The sequence below is a fragment of the Podarcis melisellensis genome, assembly GCF_964234715.1.
Source record: "Podarcis melisellensis genome assembly, chromosome: 9".
Taxonomy (NCBI): Eukaryota; Metazoa; Chordata; class Lepidosauria; order Squamata; family Lacertidae; genus Podarcis; species Podarcis melisellensis.
The window spans coordinates 50891981-50916153 of record NC_138541.1 but is presented as its reverse complement, the minus strand read 5'-3'; the positions used below and the strand labels follow the sequence as shown (position 1 = coordinate 50916153).

Below are 24173 nucleotides of genomic sequence, written 5' to 3'. Positions count from 1 at the left end.
GGGAGCTCACCCCGTCGCGGGGATTTGAACCACCAACCTTCTGATCAGCAAGTCCTGGGCTCTGTGGGAACTTATTAAAATGATGCAAGACGAAATCAAGGTACCTTTATGCAATGTGATATAGGCTGCATGCACACTAACCCATTTGTTTTTCTCAATCTAGAAGCATTCATGTTTGCCCCCAACATGCTGCTTTCTATCTAGATCAGGCATCCCCAACCTTCGGCCCTCCAGATGTTTTGGACTACAATTCCCATCATCCCTGACCACTGGTCCTGTTAGCTAGGGATCATGGGAGTTGTAGGCCAAAACATCTGGAGGGCCGCAGGTTGGGGATGCCTGATCAATATTAATTCCATATCCTACTGTCCACCAGGGTGGGAGTGGCTACTTGATACACATTTGAAAACCCTCCTCTTGGTTAGGTTATCCATACATTTTCATCCCTTTACATGCCCCCGGTGAATGGAGAAGGAAGAAGTTATTGCTCTCTTGGTATATATGCCCTACCATGTCAATGGACAGGTGTGGGTACATCTGGCTTCAAATGGACACACTGTGGAGTAATGCGCAAGAAATATACAATGACTTCTATTTTCAGAATGAAACTAAGTTTCTCAAAAAGTGCTTTTGTGTGGGGGGGCAAAAATATGCAAACAAGTACTCAAGTCTCCATTGATTTTAGAATAATATATTGTGTCTATGCAACAGTAATATATCACCAAAGGTTCTTGATGCAATTTGCACAAAAAGGATCTTGATGGGATTGCATCAAAATTTATTTTTTCATGGTGTTCAATCAATGTGCATTAGCTAAATTTGTGCATGAAGAAAATAATATTTGAACCCAAACTGCAGCAACTTATGCCTACCTCACTTACAAAATTAATTTTAGAGATTGCCCAAGCTAAACCAGAGAGAAGGGATAGATTTTTCTTATGGAACCATAACAAAAAGAGTCCAGGAATTAAATCTTATTATCATAATATTCAAGGGTTTATAGACTGCATTACTACAGCTGAGCTAAAACCAACTCCAACTGTTTTGGTGTCACTTTCATTCCTGTGGAAACAATTCCTGGTTTTTGCAGTGTTTGCTTCCTCAAAATTTCATTAGAAGGAAATGTGTGAAAGCCCTGCTAAGGTTTGTTTTAATGGCTCTAAGTTGTTTTAATGCCTGTGCAAACCGCCCCCACTCCCCCACCAAACTTATCTGACCAAAAGAACCGAAGCAAAGTCTAGCTCAAATTCCTTAGCATGCTTCTCTGTGAATAGAGTACCCTTCCTCCCAAGGCTTCATAGTTCTGTAGGCTGGCTCAGATAATTAAAGACCAGCCTCTGGGGGCTTTTACACAGTTCTCCCTGAGCCCCAGAACCTTGATGAAAAACAGGGAAACTATTTAAATTTTGTGCAATTTGTTTAGATGCTTTATGAAAGCTTCCCTTGTTCGCAACAGAAAAAGAAAAGGAAAGCTAATGACAATTTGGCTCAGCTCTACTTGTACCTGGTCCACAAACAAACAAACAAACAAACAAACAAAAACAGAACAGAACCAGGAAGGCACTTTCTTTTAAACTTGACTTATGCCTTTAGAAAAAAATTGGCACCAATTCATATTCTGTTTTCCAGATATATGCCACTGTCTTGCTAATGAGTTTTTGGTGAAACAATTTTCAAGCAGGCTGTATGCAGAGACACAGAACACTAAGGCACAAAACTACAATACTGGAACACCATCCCTTCTCATAATAGTTGGGAGTATTGCAGAGTTCCATAAAGTACAGATCAGGTTGGTTGGTTGTTGTTTTTGCCTTCTGCTATATGTTATGAAGCAACTTGAAATCTTCTTCTAGCTACAGGTGGATTTCTCTGGAATGATTTGGCATGGAACTGTGAACCTGCAAGCAAAAACATTAGTAGGTAATATTGTGGGTCAAGTGGATACAGCGCATTTGAAACAAAAGGGTTCATGCTCAAATTCTTTTGATGAATGATCTCTCCTAGCCTTGTTTTCCTATCAGTAAAATGGGGATACAGTGGTACCTCGGGTTACAGACGCTTCAGGTTACAGACTCCGTTAACCCAGAAATAGTACCTCGGGTTAAGAACTTTGCTTCAGAATGAGAACAGAAATCATGCAGCGGTGGCACAGAGGCAGCAGGAGGCCCCATTATCTAAAGTGATGCTTCAGGTTAAGAACAGTTTCAGGTTAAGAATGGACCTCCGGAACGAATTAAGTACTTAACCCGAGCTACCACTGTAGTAGTATCTTACGTCACAGGAAGCTGATCGGAAAATACACAAGTTGAAGCCAATATTATGTTAAGTACAGATCAACTACTTGAGACAGAGCAGGGATATGCTTTTGGTTTTGAACTGACACCCAGTCCTGTGCAAATTAGGGGCAAGAGCATAGGAGGGGTAGGAAGGGACTGCAACCTTATATAAGGCTTGTGAGCAGAGAAGCCAAACTTGCTATTAGGGACCATTGGGATAACGAGTCCTTGATTGAGGTGCGCGAGTTTTCATTTCCCGTCATCTGTTTCTGGGGGTGCATCCTTTCTTTCCCTGCGCATGGTAGTAGTGTAGTGATCAGGTGGGGTTGCTATGAGGAATTATAACAAATATAGAGTAAGCCATCTGTGTCAGCAATGAAAGCATTGCGTTGACTGGGTTTAAACTATTTTGATATGATTCTTGATCAATCCACACCTCTGCATCCCTGTTCCATTTCTCTTTCTTCATGTCATGTACACTGCCAGTTGCTTAGCCAGGCAGGCATCCTGGGCCATAAAGATAGTGGGCAAGTTTCTTTGAAGTAGCCTTTCCAATATGTTAACCTCAGGATGTTGATCTTAGGGCCTGGAAAAAGTTTCACAGAAGGTGATAAAGATGCCTATCTCCTTGCCATCCTTTCATCCTCTCCTGTTTACTCCTGTTTGTGATCTCCAGAGTTTCTCTAGTCCTCTTTTATTTACTCTCAGATTATGTATGCATGCCCAGAGTAGTAGTCTTTGTAGTTAAAAGAATTTCCTTGGATCTAACTTTGTCCCCACGTGGGGTCTGTTGAAATGCTCAGAAGAAATCTGATTGGTTCTTATGAACACTCTGTAAAAAGTTCTTTGGTGAATAAAACGACCTGGGCCGAGGGTAAAAAGACACAGAGAGAGAACACTATACGTACCCTTCCCAGAGTCTTGCTGGCTCAAGCCTCTGTGTGTATTCTTATTAATCAGAGTTCAATCCTTCCTTTACTTTGTGAATGCCTCAGGTAGTAGCAAGAGCAATCTCTCTATTAACCCTCATTGGGGATAAGTCCAGTGTTGCAAAGGGGAGAAAGAAGAGCTTGCCAGCCTGACAAGTAATACCCTAGGTGAGTTCATCAGTCAGGTTGACTTCAATCACCTTGACGAATTCCAGTTTCCTAATGATATCTACCTGATCCACACCCTTCCTGATCCTTGCCAGAGGGATTTCCCTAGTGTTGGCACTGCCCTTCTTCCTAAGCCACTTGTTTTCTCGATTCCACATCTCCTGCAATCCCCAGTCCTTCAAGTTTCTGCCTCATTCACATCATTGCATTTCAGTCTACTGTCAAATTGGTGCTGGATCTTTCAGCCAGGCCAACTCTCTCCTCTTCCCCCTTAGCTTTCTAACCCTAGGGGCCAAACTTCACAATGCATCACGAGAAAGCACACCAGAGGTTGTTTTTTTAAATTGCAGGCATGGGCAATCCTGATTTTCACCAGGACAACATACACAGAGGGGGACTATTCAGGTTTATTTCTTCAGCCCCATGCTGATATGACCCAACGCCCCCCCCATGCTGCTTTTAATTTTAGAGGAAAAGCCCCCATTAGCACAAATGCTGGGAAGGGGAGCAACTGCAAATGGAAGGATTAAATCATGTCTTCCTGAGTGCTGTGGATCCCATTAAAACCATGCTCGTTATTATTTTTTAACACTAAAACCCTTTTTCTAATTTAGCATCACCTGCAGCTCAACTCAGTCTGCCTGCCTAGCCAGAGCACTGTTTCTGCTTCTTGCCAACATGCAGCTACTTCCACTTGCAGTCTCAAGTCCCCCACTTCACCAGACTCCCCCCCCCCATTGCCCTTTCTCACAGGCTTCTGCTGTACCTTAATTCAGGTTCTAGTGAGCCTGCTGCCTATGTCTACCCACTTTCTGTCTCTTAGCATCTTACCCAGTGTCCTTTCTGGTTCTCAGAATTTCTGCCTGTGCACTGAGTTCCCTCTGTCCCTAGACCTTGCTTGAGAGGTTTTATCAAAACTCACTACCCTACAAGGATAATCATGGGCAGCAGGAAGTAGAATACCTCTGGGGATATTTTGTTATTAAAAGTAGTCTGCACAAGTGGGAAAAAAAAACATTAGTTTACATTTAATAGATAGGTAGACAACATGAACTGATGGCGAACTTCAATACAGCAAAAAAAAGTGTGTGTTTTTCTGCAAGCATTGTCACCTTTCACTACATCATCAAAGTTAAAGGATTGTTTTTCAGTTAATTTACTTTTTACACTGAAGAAGAGTCTCCATTTCTTGTGTATTTCACAAACAGAACAGTTCTGGAGAATATGCTTGGGCTAGGAGGTATTGTAACCTGGTATGAACAGTCATGCTACACGTACACATGATGAGTTTATGGGATCTTAAAATAGAAACAACCAATTTCTGTGGCAGGAGAAAGGGGCTGCTTATCATTGGTGCTTTCCAGTGGAAAGGTAGCCCTCTGCTGGCTCTCTGCTAATACTACAGCTGAACCAGTGACTTAGTCTTAGATGAATTAAGTATAGCTACAAACTCTTGAAAAGAGCCACCCTAAACATCTTCACTTGGGGCTCCAACTGAATAATGGAGTTTACTCAGGCTGCAGTAGTGAACACTAAGTGAATAGCTGCTTTGCAAAAACTGACCAATTTATTGAAAGTCTATGGCCAATTTATCAAAAATCCTGGATTATACCAAGGAATAGAAATTAGTATAAATCCAGTAAAGAAGGGACTGGGTCCTTCCAAATGCTATTAGAGTCTAACAACATCTGGAGGGACCACATGTTCCCTGTCCTTTCTTTACTGGATTTATACTAACTCCTATTCCTTGGAATCTCATTCACCCCCAGCCAGCATAGCCAATGGATGAGGATTGTGGGAGTTGTAGTCCAACAATGCCCCTTCCGATCGTCAGGAGGGGGGGGGGTTGCGGGATCACGACCCCGCCCACACCCGCTCCCGCGAGGCTGGCGTCAGCCTCACAGGGGGCAAGGATTCCCCTCAATTAGCATCCCCTGTGGCGCCAGCCAATCGGCTGGCGGCAGGGGCGAGCCTTTGATAGGCCACTTAAGGTCGGGGCAGCCCTTGGGTTGCCCCTTTTCCCTTCGGAGACGTCATGCAGAAGAGGTTGGGGGGGAGGAACGCCATCACCTCCCCCAATGCTTGAAGGGTAGTTTGTTAAAGGACTCCGAGGGGCGACGCCTCGTCCGAAACCTACGGAGGCTAGGGCCTAAAGCGCGCCCCCGAGCGGTAACCCCTCGGGGAGCGCCTAGGGATACGCATCTCGGGTGGCTCCCCCGGTTGGTGTTTAACCCTTCCCGGTTAGACCGGATAGTCGGTTAGGGGCCAATGCCTAAAGCCAATACCTTTCTTTCCTGTAATCAATAAAGTTGTGGCCATATTCGCCCATTAACCAAAAACTCTGTGTCGGCTGTCTTCATTTATTCCACCTGTGGGGGGGAGGGAATAGCCACGCAATGCCCCTTCCGATCGTCAGGAGGAGGGGGGGTTGCGGGATCACGACCCCGCCCACACCCGCTCCCGCGAGGCTGGCGTCAACCTCGCAGGGGACAAGGATTCCCCTCAATTAGCATCCCCTGTGGCGCCAGCCAATTGGCTGGCGGCAGGGGCGGGCCTTTGTAAGGCCACTTAAGGTCGGGGCAGCCCTTGGCTTGCCCCTTTTCCCTTCGGAGACGACGCGGTTTCCCACCCACCCGCCCTTTAGGTTTGCCCCTGACCTTGCTACGGGCTTCGGCTGGTCGCCGCAAGGGGCCTGGTAGGAGTTTTTCCATTTGGCTAATTGGCTGGTTTAGTGAGCCACTTGGTTTTTTCGCCTACCTCGTAGCAAATCGTCACAACTCCTTCGGTTTTTGGCAGTAGGCATTGGCCGGGGTACTGTCATGCAGAAGAGGTTGGGGGGGAGGAACGCCATCACCTCCCCCAATGCTTGAAGGGTAGTTTGTTAAAGGACTCCGAGGGGCGACGCCTCGTCCGAAACCTACGGAGGCTAGGGCCTAAAGCGCGCCCCCGAGCGGTAACCCCTCGGGGAGCGCCTAGGGATACGCATCTTGGGTGGCTCCCCCGGTTGGTGTTTAACCCTTCCCGGTTAGACCGGATAGTCGGTTAGGGGCCAATGCCTAAAGCCAATACCTTTCTTTCCTGTAATCAATAAAGTTGTGGCCATATTCGCCCATTAACCAAAAACTCTGTGTCGGCTGTCTTCATTTATTCCACCTGTGGGGGGGAGGGAATAGCCACGCAACATCCACAGGTTCTCCATCCTTGCTGCTCCTCTAAATTTTGCCTGCTGCTGCACCTCTTTCATACCGAGGCAAACTAGTATAAAATGGTTTACAGCATTTGTTTTTTGGGCTCAACTTGTGATGTAGAATACAATGCTTATTGCTCAATTTACCCCATTCTCCCACAAATGCTAATATGATGAAACTGAGAATTACAGTTCTGAGGGGATTGGCATCTTGTGCTACAATCTTCTTTTCTTTAATAAAACAGAGGTCTTACCTATCAATACCCCATGACCTGTCCACATCTGATTAGCAAAATCCATAGGAGTCAATGATATTTTATGAGGTGTATCTGACTGAAAGAGAAAAACAGATTTTTACCCTTTATAGCATTCGGCCACCCCACCGCCCGCCACAAGTCAAGGGCAAACAGTGACTATGTCTGCATACACGCTTTATTAGAGCTCATTTGGAGTACATTCTTTCCCTCAAAGAATTATGAGCCCTGTTGTATACCGGCACCGAGAAACAATTCCCAACAACCCTTAGCAAACCAGAGAGCCCAGAATTATTTGAGGGGAAATGTGCTTCCAATGTCTGTTAAAGATATAGCATGCATATAGCCCATGACATGAAAAAGAGCTATGAAGATGTAACTATTCCACAAGGAGCATTGAAAAATGTCCAATACTAATTCCACTTTCCTGTTCAGCACTAAAGGCAATAATGTGGTTAAACAGTGAGCAAACATTCAAATCTTTGCAAATGGGATATTCTGGCTTTGGATCATTCTCCCACCCACAACACCACAAAACAGGGTGTTCATTCCACACACATGCACACCACAGCTTCTCAACATCTGGTGTCATTTCTTATGAGGCTGGGGGGGGGGTGTTTTTTTGGGGGGGTGTCCTTTCTTTTTTTCTAAAAAAAAATTAAGCACCTGTAAAACAGGGTTGTCCCAAAGTGTAGAGTAACCGCGAGTCAGCTAAAAACTCTGTTATGCATGGTTAGCATGGTTTGGGCTACAAAGCATGAGAATATGAAGACTTCTAAGGAATGCTATCTGGAAGGCAGGAAATAATTTCTCCCAGAATTGCAAGACTGCATACAACTAAGCACATAGGAATAATCTAATACAGTTTAACAGGGAATAAAAGAGTGGTATTCCCACCCCTACCCCCATTTCAATTCCAGTTTCTTATGAAGAGTCTCAAAAGCTTTCAAATACCTACCCGAAATGTGTGAGTAGTATTGGGTCTTGAAAACTGATCTATTATGACAGTTCGCTCTCTAAGTGGCCGTCGTTCTGCACCATCAGGTACTGCGCTGGAAATTCTGCTATGAGGATACCTTCCTTTATGCTGGAAAATGTTTGGGGTAGGGTTGAGAAAAAGAAGCAAGTCCATCACTGGGAAAAAGTGTAAATTATTATTAGCAGAAGTATGCTTTTGCTTTTCAACTGATTATTTCTTGTCTTCCCAAAAGCTAATTTTCCATTAGTCACAAAACACTGAGAAAAGAGCTTCTAAAACTATTTACTCAGGCTTTTTCAATTGGGTTTCAAATGGATTAGAAGAGACAGATACAAGCAGAATTAAAAAGGCTAGGAAGGATCTGCAGCTCCTGTCTGCATCTATCTCTGGAAGCAGAAGTGGGGTGACTGGCCCCAGAGAAGGTAGCAAGGGTCTTCTCCTTCCCGCAGTTTTTGTTATTTTTTCAATCGGTGGTGAGGTTGAAAAGTAAACCATTCCATCTTTTTTCTGGCCTTAGTTTACCATTCCCAAGGTTGGAACAGCTGTTTGCTTGACTTATGCTAAGGCTGCTATGACTTACTTTGACAATTCATATCCATAGTGCTTAAACCACATTGTAATATTTGGCAATGTAGTTCCAATTCAGGGAATGCAAGCTAGATATTTCCCAGCAGGAAAATGGGTAGCTGTTTAAATAACACTGTTAACTAAGTTGCCAACAAAGAACAAGCATATGGTGCAAAAGTGAAGCAGTTAAAACACAAAACAAACTATCATGCAGTAACTATGTGCAACAAATGAAGCAATATGGATAAGTGTCAGTGGAGCAACAAATTGAATAAAGATCCTTGAAAAGTTACAGAAAAATACATTTTGCTGAAACTATTAAAAGTTATTACGTCATGCTGATTTCATGTAGAAGTTGTAAGTTAGGATGAGAGAGCATGATTTTTACAAGGCCACTCAGCAACCTTCATAGATGGAAGGAGAATGGAACCTAATTTTATCATTTGCAAGCCCAGCAACTAACAATTGTACTTGCTTGATTTTCTCTAGGATTTAAAGTCCTCCAATGACAATACTATTAAATTCTCAACTGAATTGCTAATGGTATAAAACAAAGAATGGCACACACACACACTCTCTTACAAAGCCTAGCTGCGATCCAGGAACGGAAAGATATTGCTCAACGGCATCTGATGTAATCGGTGGCAGCTTGTTCCGGGCTGTAGGCAGAAGTGGAGAGGACAAGCGATCTAAGGCAGTACATCTGTGGGCCAACAATAAGGATACATGAGATTATACGTATTTCACTTCCTTCCGTCACTGCAGGAACTATTCTTAATTATCAAGGGTGATCAAGGGTCTGGAGACCAAGCCTTACGAAGAGAGCTTGAAGGAGCTGGGTATGTTTAGCTTGGAAAAGAGGAGACTGAGAAGAGATATGATAGCCATCTTCAAATATCTTAAGGGCTGTCACATGGAAGAGGGAGCATGCTTGTTTTCTCCTGATCTGGAGGGTAGGACTTGAACCAATGGCTTCAAGTTACTAGAAAGGAGATTCTGACTCAACATATAAAAAAACTTTCTGACAGTAAGAGCTGTTTGACAGTGGAACAGTCTCCCTCAGGGGGTTGTGGACTCTCCTTCCTTGGAGGTTTTTAAGCAGAGGTTGGATGGCCATCTGTCATGGATGCTTTAGCTGAGATTCCTGCGTTGCAGGGGATTGGACTAGAAGACCATTGGGTTCCTTTCCAACTCTACAATTCCAACAACAACAACAGAATTCCTGTTAATTGGAGAGATATAGTATTATGTTCTTTGTGAGAGAGAACACATCCCTTTAAAATATGATGTTCTCCAAAAATGTGTTGATGCCAAAGTCATACCACTGCTCACGTTTCCCATTGACTGTACATGCTATTTCCCCCTTAATTGTCAAATGGAACCATTTCAAAGATCTGGCCATTAGTTTTTAGTGCACACGCAACTGGGCTGCAAGCTTAAAAATAAATTAAAACCTACATCAAGTCAAATTCAAATTCAGTGCCAAGAATGGCTGAATTATGCAACCTGAATGCTGCCTCTCAGACAGACCTGAATCTAGTTTCTGTGGAAATAAAAAAAATATATTGTCCAGTAGCACCTTAGAGACCAACTAAGTTTGTTCTAGGTATAAGCTTTCGTGTGCATGCACACTTCTTCAAAAGTTGGTCTCTAAGGTGCTACTGGGCATTTTTTTTTTTTTTTGTCTGCATCAGACCAACACAGCTATCTACCTGAATCTAGTTTCTGTGGTTTCACCAGCCACTGTTGACAGCTACCCTCAAAATGTGTAGGAGGGAACAGAAATAAAAGAGGGTTGGTCTCAGTGCTTGTTTCTGAGATGCAACCACAGGGTGGTGAAACACACCCTGACTAACGCCCATGCTTGAGCTTAATATGTCACTAAGGTCATGAAAGTGAAGAATACAAATGAAGCCTCACAGTTTTGTCCCCCTAAGGACTTCATCGCTGTAAACATTGGGGGTCTTTGAGCGCAGAGGATCTGTAGCTATTGATGGTAGCCTACGGTGGCCTGCTGCTTTTCTAGAGGATCCAAGCAAAACTCGGGAACATGAGAGAACACTACTGTCAGGAATTCGCCCCAGCCGATTTCGTGCTGAGTTAACACTGGAACCCACTTGCGGCTTGTCTTCCTGCTCATTCCTGAAAAAGAGCAATTTCAGCAAATGTAGTTGCCACTTATATAAGATTCAACCCGTCTGCAGGCTGCCCCAAAAGCCCTTTCGCCCGTGGAAGAGAATATGCACTTTAATTATACTTTATATTTGAAATAAAATAATTTCACCAAGGCCCAAAATTAAAACACATAACATAAAATTGAATGTTGACTTCAGAAAGGCTTCATAGAACCGTATGTTGAGGTATAGATTGAAAAATAAATATAGCATGCACTGCGAGAGTGAAATGTGATCTCATCAGTCTTTGCAACACATACTGTATCTTTTCTGTTAGCCCAGAGTGCCTCTGTTGCAGTGGCTTGGCTTGGATTGTCATGACACCATTTAAATCGCTGTGTAAATTGCTGGGAAACCGGTGGATCTAAAGAAAGCAACAGAAGCAAATCACTTAATGTTTCCAAGGTAATTTATCAATATGTCTGAAGGCCTAAAACATGTGCAACATTGTGGGTGAAGATGTGCAAAGTTACCTAATGCAGATGCTGAAGAACATTTCATCCGATGCAAAAAGCATGTATGAAAACATGAAGAAATGGATGTCAATTCTATACTTATCCCCCTCTCTTTTTACACAGTAACACAGAATTACCCTTCAGGACAGGTCTTATTAGTGTAATTTTGTTGAGACATATCTACAGTAATACCTCTGGTTACGAACCGTCCTCCTTATGCACGCTTCAGGTTACAAGTGCCATTAACCCGGAAGCAGATGCTCCTGGTTGTAACCTTTGCCCCGAGATGTGAGCGGAAGTCACACTCCAGAGGTGAACACACAGCAGGAGGCCCATTGGTGAAAGTGCGCCTCAGGATAAGAACAGTTTCAAGTTGAGAATGGACCTCCAGAACGAATTAAGTTCGTAACCAGAGGTACCACTGTACAGGCCACAAGTAACGCATGAGTTATCTTGCACATGTTGCAATCAATAATACGAATAATGATTAGTAGAAAGAGAGATGTGCACAGGAGTGGGTGTTTAATTAAATATCAACCTGTATAGCAACTGCTGCAAAAAAATTCTTGCATCAGGTTTACATGCTTGCATCGATTACATGAGTACTTTCTGTGCCAGCATCAGTGGCCCTAAATGGAAATATGGGAACTAGCCACGAGCAACAGATGCAATAGGCCTCTTTCATACATGGTCTTGAGAGTTGGCCACAGGCTATGTACAGGCTACGTGGAGAATGTGAAAACTGGAGCCTTCAGCATTACTAAATACATATGATAGGAATTCACTTTTTTTTTTTTTTAGCTCTGTGGCTCAAGGACTGCAATGCATTGTGTCAAGGAAGAGTGCTAAGCAGAACCAGAGGTTTGTCTTGATTGTGTTTACGTATACACACAAAATAAACACATGCACATACACATCTAAAAAGCAGCTGCTGCCTATCAGGAAGCCTAAAGGCTAAAAACAAAAGGCCAGTTGTGGAATGCTGAAAATCAGTACAGTGGTACCTCAGGTTAAGTACTTAATTCGTTCTGGAGGTCCGTTCTTAACCTGAAACTGTTCTTAACCTGAAGCACCACTTTAGCTAATGGGGCCTCCTGCTGCCGCCGTGCCACCGGAGCACAATTTCTGTTCTCATCCTGAAGCAAAGTTCTTAACCTGAAGCACTATTTCTGGGTTAGCGGAGTCTGTAACCTCAAGCGTATGTAACCTCAAGCGTATGTAACCCGAGGTACCACTGTATATGTCATACAACCAGTGCTTTTCTTCTGGGTACACAGTACCAGCACCTTCCCTCCCCCCTGCCCCAAATGTTTAAAGTGTGGTACTTAGTTGTTACTTACTGTAACAACTTCATGGTGAGCGGTGGCACCTTTTTCCTTAAAAAAAAAAAAAAGCAGCACTGCATACAACATCTTAAGGACAGCAGAGAGGTGTGTTGAAGTGTGGCTGGCGTGCTAGAGACCTTGGCTGGGCATGATCACTGGCCACCGGGATAGAAGGAATGGAGAGGAAAACCTCACACAGGGCCTGGGGACTGGAGAAGTTGTGTGCTGCTGATAAAAAAGAAAATAGGATTTCATATGCTGACTAATGACAGCTAGTAGGAAGATAGTTTACCTGTGGTGGGACAAAATGCAAACCAACAGATGTGCCTCGAGCCTCTGACCCTCTTGATGGGGGTACACTTGATGTATCCATTGCAACACGGGAAATGGATAGATGTGGTAACTTGTTTCCAGTAGCTTTCAATTTCTCCATCTGTTTGTCATTCTCTAGTTCATCATTAAAAAAAAAGCACCCAAATTTCAATCAGACATAAATGTAAACGTTTGCTTTAGCATAGTAAACTGGTGAATATGTAACAACTTTATGCACAGATAATGCTGACTGCCTCCAAACCATAGTTTGGAAATCACAGCAAGCCTTGGGAATACATGTTCCTCTTACCATTTTACTCTCATCTCAGGAGTCAGTGCTAACCATAGGCCCATATCACACATGTGCACAAACCATAGTTAACACACTTCATGGCCCCAAGTATTGTATGTGAACTGGGCCATGAAGACCAATACAGAAATATGATACCATACATATGGATATGTTAGCATAGACCATCTCTACTGCTGCAAATCACCCCCAGCCTCTGTGTTTCATTCTCAAAAGAAACAAGAATCCAGGGTAAGCACCTGAGCAGTGTGAGATTCCAGGACTTCCAGGTGCTTACCCTGGATTCTTGTTTCTCTTGAGAATGAGACACAGAGGAGACTGCTATGTGGTTTATTTACAAATACAGTGGTACCTTGGTTTATGAACTTAATCCGTTCCGGAAGTCTGTTCTTAAACCAAAGCGTTCTGAAACCAAGGTGTGCTTTCCCATAGCAGTGGGGGACTCAATTTACAAATGGAACACACTCAACAGGAAGCGGAACACGTTCTGCTTCCAAGGCAAAGTTCACAAACCAAAACACCTACTTCCGGGTTTGCAATCCAAGTTGTTCATAAACTAAGATGTTTTTAAACCAAGGTACCACTGTATATACAACCTGAGTCTACAATGGAGGGTTCACAGCATTAACATCCCCAAGAAGCCTCGCTTCCCCCATATCCACAGCTTCGGATTCAAACGCTTCCTTTCTTCACTTAATGGCCCATCACCCAGGGTATCACTTCAACAAGAAGCTAGCCTGGTTTACATTTTACCACTTTCTGCATCCAGGGGTTATGAGGGTCTCGGCATACAGTCAACTCCCCCAGTCCCTCCCACCACCACAATTCATAACAATACATTTCTAAATCATATTTAGAATGTGTTCGAAGTCCTGGAACCACAGAGATCATATAAAGCATCCATTTTTAAGAATGTTTTCGCAAATGGCTTTTCAGTTACCTATGATAGATGATTCCCAGTGTTTCCTTATTAATTCTTCCAGTACTTGAATTACATTCTTCCAGACGTGATCGAAAACTTCCGCAAGCACAGCATCTTTGATACAGGCATTGGGGGAAATAGGAGGAATGCCATGTTTAACCCTCTTTTGGGCAAGTTGATATATCTTTTGCTCCAACTTTTCATCATCACTAATGATTGAAGCAAATTGAATCTTTATTACCAAGCACTACTAACTATGAATAAAAAACAGTCTACTTCTATTTACACAATCCTGTTATATAAAAAAAGGCGGCACAGTGCTACTTCAAATCTGCCAAACAATGAGCATTAATTATGTAATATTGAAATTCTACAGGGTTTAGGGATGCTTACTACGTTGTATAAAAAATGTCTACGACATGTCTACGACATGTATGTAAAAAAGCATGAATCTATGCACATGTCAAATGTGTTTCTAGCCACTGGGTCATACAGATTAGCCCCAACCCCCCTATCATTTGATCATAAACTACTCATACATTCATAGAATTGTAGAGTTGGAAGAGACTCCCATGGGTCATCTATTCTAGTCAAACCCACTGCGACAGAAGGCACATGTGTGCTTAATGTTTAGGGAGGTTTTTAATTATTGAAGTTTTATTCTGTTTTTAGTGTTCTGTTGGAAGCCGCTCAGAGTGGCTGTGGAAACCCCGCCACATGGGAAGGGAATAAATAATAGAATTATTATTATTATTATTATTATTATTATTATTATTATTAATGTGACTGTTTTTATTTGGAGAAAAAGCAGATTTGGAATGTGCTTCTGATCCAGACTGGGGGCTCCACATGGGTTTTCTCCTGATAATTGCTCTTTCCTGGCTTTTTTTTTTTTTTTTTTTTTTTGCATCTGAAAGTTGTTCATTGCAAACAGCAACTTTGTATTCAACAGCAGCCTGGTAGGGACCATTTACAGCTGCAAATTGGTGCAATGGTACAATCTGGATTGGAAGTCCACAGCAGATTGGAGACCTAGGGATTTCTCTTTTGTAACCAAAATAAACAGCAGGCAGGTTAAGTACACTTGTTTAAACACAGTCTGACATGATAGTATTTGCCATTCTATAATAAATGAAACAGTTCCTAGAGGTAAATCTGGTTCTTTTTAAAGTGCATTATAATCCATTAAAAATCAAACATTTACAGTTCCTTGTTGTCGAATGCAAGATACTCTTCAATTTTTCCTTCTGCATCATAGATTTCTTCTTCCAAGAATGAATATACAGGTGATTTCGCTAAAGAAATTTCTGGTAATTCAGAGCTGAATGCCTTCTGCACTGGAAAAGCTGCAGGAATCAGTTTAGAGCCTGAGATGCATAACCTAAAGACAGAAATTTAAACACAGAAGGGGAAAAAGGTGCAAAAATAAAATGTACAGTAATCTTTTTATAGGAAAGTAAAAGTAAGCAATTAAAGCATTTTTTAAAATGTCACGAAGCAAAAAAATACAGGCTAGAAATACAGCAACTATCTCAGATTTTTCAGAGATGTCTTCCAGTGGCTTTAACCCAGTCAAGAAATCAGAATTTTTCCAGATAGAAGAAAAACAGGAGGATGTTGTAACTGTGAGAAGCCATGGGATTCTTTTGCTAATCACCGACAACAGGCGCCTGAGCACTGCTTTGCAGACCTATATCCAGGACAAATGTCTCATGTTGCCAATAGTTGTCCAATGTATTATTTAACCAAGAAAATGGCATAATACACAGTATGAGATTTGCATTAAAGATCAAAGCTTAAGAAATAATGGCTGTTCATTTTGCTAAGGCAGTTGCATTCATATTCTGGGAATATGTAAAATGTGTACTAGAGCATTTTAATAGAAAATAATGTCAACCAAACAGAAATAGGAATATGTCTGCATTAAAATAAAAACTTACTCTTTCATACTGCTGGTGATTTCACTCAGGGTAGGTAAGGACCTGGAGTAAACAGAGCTGGCAGTTCTGCCCTGGTAATGCTGAAAGCCCTCATCTTTTGGGAAAATAAGCTGTTTTCCCAAAATCCTGAATAAAATAACAAATACAGGGTTGGCTAATGAAGTGAAAAGAAAATGCAGATACAGGCAACACAACTGAACCAATATTCTTTTTTCGAAAAGCACTCTGTAGTATAGGAAGCCAGAACTTTAAATAGTGTAAGTTAATGCCAATCTAATTCCCCCCACCTTTGGGAATAGTAAAGTGTCAATTCTGCTCTATGCCAATGATGGAGTTTTATTATCTCAGAATAAAATCGGACTTAGGAGGATGCTGGTTAAATTTGGACAGCTGTGTAAAAAAAAAAATTACTGGTAACTATGATAAAAACCAAGGTCACTGTATTTGGCAAGAGGACTACCAAGTCCAGGTGGACTCTAGATGGTCACACCCTTGATCAAGTATTCAGATTTAAATATCTAGGATTACTTATCGATGAGAAGTAATCATGGAAACACCATCTGGAAGCAATTAAGCTAATATCTGGCCATTCTACTGGGCAGCTATATAGGTTCTTCCATTCAAAGGGTGGGCAGTTAATCAACTCACAAGATGCTCACTACTCAAGCCAACACATAAGAAGCAAATAAAGTGCATATTTGGGTGAAAATGCTTCTAGAAAGAAATTATTTAATCCACCTGCATAGACTTGCCTTAGGTGAAGTGATCTGTTAGTCCAATCCTTGCATTCTGCCTTTAGGCTCTCCGTTTGGGAACTCACTTTGCCTTCAAACAACATTTCATCCACATCCCAAAACAGCTGATGAACTCTTTGTGTATTAGCTTTATCAAATTCCTGGGGAATTTTAAGTTAATATTTTCAAATAATTTTTCTATACATGTTTGAAGCTGAATAAAATTACATATTTGTCACTATAGTTATTTAGGAAAAGTCGCACATCTTTTAAATAGTGTGTTTTATTCAGAGACTGGAACTCCACCAAAACAGGTGAGGCTATCCTCCTTTGGTCTGGGGTTGGCCAACTTTCCGAGAGCTACGTTTCACCAAACATGTTACCTGCATCACTCTCTCACACACACTGCCCCGTATACAGCAACATACTACACATACATACATACACACACTCACTCACTCACTCACTACAAATGCAAGTGCACAGCACACCCTCTCACACGCACCATACTCATATGGACATCACATGCACATCACACACTCAGGCACACTCACCTCCCCCAATCCCAGCACTGTGATAAGAAGAAAGATGAGGAAGGGTGAACTATTCTTCTTTATCCCCAGCACACTGCTGTGCTGAGGAAGAAATGACTCTGGTTGGTATTCAACTAGGTTTTACTCAGAGAAGACCCAATGAAATGAATGGACCTAATTTAGTCCCGTTCATTCATTTCAGCAGCTCTGCACTGATTAAAATTTAGTTGAATGCCCCACACATCACGGAGCTGGGCTTGCCAGAGAGGTTTGAACCTCTACTCTCTGCCTGGCCCTATGATGTGGTATAAACCACTTCTCCTAGTTCACTGCTGTGATGGGAAGGAAGATGAGGGCTGGCAGGTTAATAACGCAAATGGCCTCACAGGCCTATGAGCCCGCAAGTATGTTACTCCTTCACTATCAAAGAAAATGGGCTCCAAATAGCATGATCTTATGGTCAGAACCTGCATTCTTTATTTGCAAAGGGAGGAAGAATCACCTGGCACTGCCCCGGGCTGTTAAATTCTTCCTGTCAGTGTTGAAAAGGACTAGTTTGCATGGGCAAAACAGCTTCTACAAAAATGCTTTTGACCATATGAGGAGACGCGTGGTGTGGGGGGCAGGTAGCAGCATGGGGAAAGGAAACATCAACTGTTCAGGTAGGTTTGGGGCAGCAACATCTGCTTCAGGATAGAGGTGCTCAGATTTGGAATTTGAAGCTGTGGTCTTAAATTTGCATAGTAGCAAGTTCCTCGAAATGCCCTGAGCAAGGTTTACAAGAACGTTTCAAAGAGAAGGTAAAGGAGAATGTGAGAAACAAAACAGATTCATAGCAAAAAAATAAACAGCAAAGAGGGTGAGGTTAAAGTTGATATAAATGATGTATACTACAGTAAAATATTTTAATTTAGAATATAGAAGAGTACTGAGCAGGGCTTTTTTATGCTGGAATTCAGTTCCGGCACCTCTCAGGTGGGCACCATTGACACTATAAGATAACAAGGGAGGCGTTCACGGTGATTTCCGGCACCTCTTTTTCTAGACAAGTAGTACTGGGACTGAGCATTAAAAAATATTGGTTTAGATCACAGGCCGCTGATCCATGGTATTCAAGACTACAGCTCTCATCTTTTAAGACCACTGACCATGCTGGCTTTGGTTGTCCAACAACATCTGGAGGGTCAGAGATTAGCTACCCCTGATCTAAATCAACCATATTTGCACCTAGCTAATCAAGATGACAGCGCTGAAAGCAGCATGCAAGGCAGAAACAGTGTTCAGTAAGGAAGGTAAACAATAGTTTAGCAAGCCTGGATTATTCCATGCAAAACAACGTTAAGTCTCAGTATAGTCAAGGAAGTCATCAAGCGGAAAACTAGTTTCTAACGTAGCTGAGTATAAAAATTGACCTTGATTTCCAGCTAAGTGCAGTGGAGGACAGGACATAATATAGGCAAATAAAGATTTTTTTTCAGGAGAGGATACACAAAACCTGTTAATAAATGCTAACATACATCATCTCTCCAGGAGTAAACAGAGCTTCTTTCAGTAGATGGGCCAGTGGTGCAACTCTGAATCCCAGACCAAGAATTATTCAAGTCTGTTGGTGTTGTCCGTCTGCTTGATGAAAGTGATGAAACAGAGACACTGTGGATGAAAAGAAATTTCAAAAGTAAGTCACGGCATCATGGCTTATTAAGAAAGAAAGCAATTGTGTTTCATTAAGGACTTTGTGGCACCACAAAGACTAACTCCCCACTCCACCCCAGAAAGCCCTAAAGAGCAGCAATAGTAGCTAGCAAATATAAAATGCCATTGATTGACACATGTAGGCAAAAGGTCACTATCTCATTCAAATATACTGGCAAAATTTAAATATGCAATTCCCCGTATAAAATGAAGCTCTGTTTAGCATTAGGGCATGAATGGAAAAACTGTGGCCCTGCAGACCAGCTTCCAATTTCCATCAGCCTTAGCCAGAATGGCTAATGATTAGGGATGATAAGAACTGCATTCCAACAATCACAAGACTCTTTATGATTCTGTTCGACTTCCGAAACGTTCAACAACTGAAGATCAAAGGTTGGTCAGCAAAGTCAATGAAGAAGAAAACTCCCCGGTTCAGCTTCCTTCATTAAAAACCGGAGCAGTTACTTCTGGGTTTTCAGCATTTGGGAGCCAAAACGTTTCAAAATGGAGGCATTTGGGAACCAAGGTTTGACTGCACTTAGTTTCCTAGGTGGTGGTGGTGGGGGGTTGTTGCAAAACCTTGCTAACAAAATGAACACTTTCATGTGTAGAAGATTTGCACTACTCTCCTTTTAGACCATTGTTCTGGCCCATTCTTCTTCCTTAAAGTAACCTTGAGCATTCTTTCCCCACCACAAAATCTTAAAGAAGAATGATTTCAGCAGAAAATGCAAATCACAATACCAAAAACTAACTAGGATTCAAACATCTACTTGGGCTCATAAAAGGAAATTGCGCTATCCCTAAAGAACTTACAACCTTCCCCCCCCCCCCCTCCACTGAAAGCTGAATGCCACACTACAAAATACTTTTGAAATCCCCCAGTTTCAAATTGCCATGCTATAATGTATATAGGACAGGTGCTGCCCCAGAAATGCTACAATGCTGTGATCTCCAAAATCAATTTCATTCATTCATTCTCATATATATATATATATATACACACACACACACACACACAAAATTTTATATTATTCTTTTAACACGTACTTATGTTGTTATTCAAATAATGTCAGACAAACACATACAATGTATATTTATCAATGGCTTCTTGCACGCTTTTGGTAAAAGGTGCTGGAAGGCCATCCTCACTCTTTCCTTGGAAACAGCGGTCTGCGTCTCCTTTAGATAGTCCTTTTCTGGAAGAAAAGAAGGGGGGGAAAGAGAAGCCAAATTAATTCAATTTTCTCGTATGTAGTTAAGATTTCAGCTCTTGTCCCCTTCTGCCAACACACATTCTTCCTAATGTCAACTTCACTGTGCAGGAGTCAGATCTCAAAATACATTAAAATTTATAGTCGTAGGTGTCTACAAGTTCCACCTTAAATCCACACAGGCGTGTGTCTCACTGGGTACTTACTTACCTATGGCAGTAATAGGAGACTGGGGTTCACATTTGAATTGGACCTTATATATAAGCATTTAGCATACCATGTATTCATGGCTACAGAGTGTTCTGCTAATACTGCCTCTTTGGAAGCTGACCATGTGAAAAGCCATGTATTATAGCCTGCCCTGAATCACTTATAACATAGGACTTGTATTAGGCAGGAATGTCCCTAGTCAGCAAGAGGGTTTTTTTCTGGTGGGCCACTTTGAGAAGTGAGCAAGAGGCTGAGAGACAACACCTTAACCCCCATCTCTACTCCCTAAACAGGCCTACCAGGATGAAAGGTATTCAGTCTGTCAAGGAAATTTTCAGAACACCTTAAACTTTGTGTTTACTGTTAATATGTTACTGCCCTTAGTAGAACTCTGGCAAAAAGAGAGGAAAGAGGCAGGCTTCAGGGAAGCTGTCCTGCGATTGCTAGATTCTGTTTATGCCTCTTTTGAACTGCAGGAGTTGTTCTGCATTGACAAAGGTTTAATTTCTTTACATCACCTCTGACTGGGGAAAAGACACCAGCCAACTCCTGTAGCCAGAGCCACTTTTCTGAAAACCTCTTTTTGTATTTATATTTATTACTAGGGGTCATCAGTGCTATTTTTCTAGAAAAATAGGTGCCGGAACTCACCATGAACACCTTCCTGGTTCTCTTAGAATGCCAATGGCATCCACCTGAGAGGTGACGGAACTGAGTTCCTGGTATCTCCTCCTGAAAAAAAGCCCTGGGGATAGTTATGGCCAGTGAGTTCTGGCTGAAAAAAGCCCTGATTTTACCAAATGAAATGGGCTTGGGAAAGGAAATAGTGTTGTGGGAGAGGGTAGAGGAGAGGGGGTATTATTTGGTTATTTTTTGTTCTTGTTTTTATTATGTATTTTGGTTTTTGTCTTGTATTTTTATGTTGCGAACTTCCCTGAGATCTACGGATGAAGAACAGTACACAAATTTAATAAACTCAATTAATAAATAGTTGAAAATTATAAGTTCTCCTCCCCTCTCCTGCTACGAAGTCACTTCACATATTATAAGAAACAAATCCATGGGTTGGTTTTTTTAAAAGAAAAAAAATCCATGCAATAGGGGAGACAATCACCAGTTTCTTAAGCCATGTAGATATGCCCCTTCCAGTGAATCACTATTTTTTAGCATGCGCACTTCTGAAAAATAAAATCTTGTGACAGTTTAAAAAGAAGTCTCTTTTCTTAAAATACAATAACGTCCAATGTAATACATAATGAGTTTTCACAATGTCACTATTTAGATGAAAATCTAGGCTGTTTTCTTCCGTGAAGTACAAGTTTGACTATTCATTCACTCATAATACAGTTAATGATCGACAAATTCTTCCAATGAACATCTGAAAGGAAAATCTGGGGCCTGCCACTTCCTTATAAAAGGCACATACTGTTGGAGATGGGATAATGATCCTGAAATCATATCCCTGTAATAATATACTTTGTGATAGTAGTACTATATAGGGAGCCCAACAATTTTAAAGTACAGAAAAAGGTATGGAAATACAGCACCAGGAAGCATGCTAAGCTCTTTCATTCAAAATTACTCCTGCGGATAGGCAAGCACATTGCACTTGTTACGCTGAGGTCGTACAGGGTTTTAAATCAGTACTTGGTTGGGATGGCTCACCCTGTAAACATTTCCCCAAACGTAGCATAGCCCCACCTTAGATTCAATTTGAAATAATACTAAAAACAGAGCATTAAGAATACTGTACAAATGCAATGGAGGGAAGATTATTTTTCTATTGCACCATTAAAATATCATATTTACATTTTAGTATTTTCAGTGTGATCATTTTCTTCTGCACTGTATTAGGGCATTTACAACCCTATCTGGAAATGCAGCATTTACAAGGCACTACAACAGAAACATAGGAGGGGCCACACAATGCTTTCCCCCCCTTCCCTTCCCTAATTCTGCATAAGGCTAGTGCATGTTAAGGCCCAGTTTACTGCTCTGCATATGAGTAGGTGGATGAGCAAATGGCCAGAGACCCATGAGCTGAGAATATGGATATACATTTATAGCCATCTTAAGCCTCATCCCTTCTGACTTACCCTATAATAACCAGCTCTGGCTCCGGTTGTTGCTCACGTTGCTGAGGTTTGGAAGCCGCAGACAAATGGCAGGGGCAACGTACCCCGCTAACAAAGCGCATGAAAAAGCACAGTCGGAGAAGGCTCTCTGTCCCTCCCTCCTCAACAAGCTTTGCTCGCTCCCTTTCACAAACACACAGTGTCGTTTCATTTCAGCACATTGTCCTCCATCTCCCTCTAGGAGAGGTGTGTGTGTGTGTGTGTGTGTGTAAGAGGGGAGGAGAAAGAAGGGAGGTCTTGCAGTACTAAGCTGCTCCCAGAGGCTGTTCCAGCTTTGCTTCTGCCTCACGCTCTGTTCCTAGTGCTTTTCAAAGGGCTGCACTTCCCAGATATAAACACATCTTGTGGAGAACAGCGTTCCAAAACAGCTGCATTGAAGGGGAAGGTGGAGTGCAATTATGTACAGATAAGCAAAATCTACCAGTTACGTTTTTTGCTACAGTGTCTGCAATCTGAAAAGGTGTGTCTGACTTGCACAATAATGTACTTCTGTCACAGTGTTAATTCACAATGCATTTGTCTGATGCTGAGAGGACATGGATATCATCTACTACTGTCTAGCTGGAATCATATCCTGCATCTGTCAGCAGGCAGCTTGAGTAAACAAAGGCAGCAAAACATTATTTAGCATTATACCATTATTTAGCATTATGCAATTTCTCCTGGTGTTCATTCCTTTCTGCTCATCCAAAATATTGTGACAGCATCTGGACCATGACACACATGGGAGAGAGAGAGAAGGGGAAGGGGGGTTGGAGATTCATGATGCATCTTCCTGCAGCCCTTTCATTGGAACAGAGGGGAAGGGTTTATAAAGTCCTGTGTCTGAAATGCCAGATTTCCATCTGAACAGTCATACACATCAGAAAATACAGAAGTGGGGAGATTTGGTTCTTTTCAAAATTGTGCAGTTCATACATATTTCCATTCCTTGCAGGTAGGAGAGAGGTAGGGCAGGTAGATGTTACAGTTTAGATGTTAATGATACAGCTTAGATGCACATCACTGGGGCCTAAAATGGGCATTTGCCTGAGATCAAAACATGTATAATTAGTGCATTCATGTACAGTATTCCCTAACCATAGTCTAAAAATGTTAATGTACATACATACCCTATTTTGAACATACAGTGGTACCTCTGGTTATGTACTTAATTCGTTCCAGAGGTCCGTTCTTAATCTGAAACTGTTCTTAACCTGAAGCACCACTTTAGCTAATGTGGCCTCCCACTGCTGCCACACGATTTCTGTTCTCATCCTGAAGCAAAGTTCTTAATCCGAGGTACTATTTCTGGGTTAGCAGAATCTGTAACCTGAAACGTATGTAACCTGAAGCATATGTAACCCGAAGCACCACTGTATTATCACAAATCCACAGAAATGTTGTGGACAACCTGAATGAAATTTAGGCCACAATTTAGGAACCTCTACACTAGGGCAACAGCTATTTGATGCACTTTAAATGCACAGTCCTCAAGTTCTGTTATGCTCTTGAATCCCTCCCACAACATACTGACAGTCTGGAGGCACCATATGCAGAGTTTGCTTGCAACTGACGGAATTATATACCGGTACTATTTTGACAAATGTGGAAGATCACAGTGGGAAACTGGGGAACCTTATTCTAGGCTACTCTAAGGGCAGATGATAGCATTATCGAAAAGAGAGTTCTAGATGTGTAAAAGAATGCTACCTCTGCAGGGGCCCATGTACGGTAGTTGGTGATGTGTGGGGCATGTGAATATACTCAAAACTTTTCCTCTGACTTTTATTTGCCACATGAAAGGAAAAACACATCTACATTTTTGATTGGCAAAATGGCACAGTGGAGAAAAGATTAAATACTTCACCCCTCTGC

General features: G+C 41.9%; 1 protein-coding gene across 3 annotated transcripts in view; it reads right to left on the bottom strand.

The window, feature by feature from the left end:
• Window positions 1-659: 659 nt before the first annotated feature.
• FAM149A (family with sequence similarity 149 member A) overlaps window positions 660-24173 on the bottom strand; it is a 33544-nt gene continuing 10030 nt past the window's right edge. Inside the window, exons 1-14 of one of the 3 annotated variants that reach the window (XM_081926529.1) lie at window positions 22278-22823; window positions 19846-19956; window positions 18583-18715; window positions 16551-16693; window positions 15799-15924; window positions 15063-15239; window positions 13877-14067; window positions 12607-12761; window positions 10795-10898; window positions 10281-10502; window positions 8943-9063; window positions 7773-7901; window positions 6815-6893; window positions 660-1898 (exon numbers count right to left, since the gene is read on the bottom strand). In XM_081926529.1, the coding sequence (XP_081782655.1) occupies window positions 1825-1898; window positions 6815-6893; window positions 7773-7901; window positions 8943-9063; window positions 10281-10502; window positions 10795-10898; window positions 12607-12761; window positions 13877-14067; window positions 15063-15239; window positions 15799-15924; window positions 16551-16693; window positions 18583-18715; window positions 19846-19956; window positions 22278-22378 (1866 nt within the window). In that variant the 5' untranslated portion in view covers window positions 22379-22823 and the 3' untranslated portion in view covers window positions 660-1824. Of the gene's footprint in view, window positions 1899-6814; window positions 6894-7772; window positions 7902-8942; window positions 9064-10280; window positions 10503-10794; window positions 10899-12606; window positions 12762-13876; window positions 14068-15062; window positions 15240-15798; window positions 15925-16550; window positions 16694-18582; window positions 18716-19845; window positions 19957-22277; window positions 22824-24173 lie in introns of those variants that run through there. The other 2 variants (XM_081926527.1, XM_081926528.1) reach the window with 2 other exon arrangements.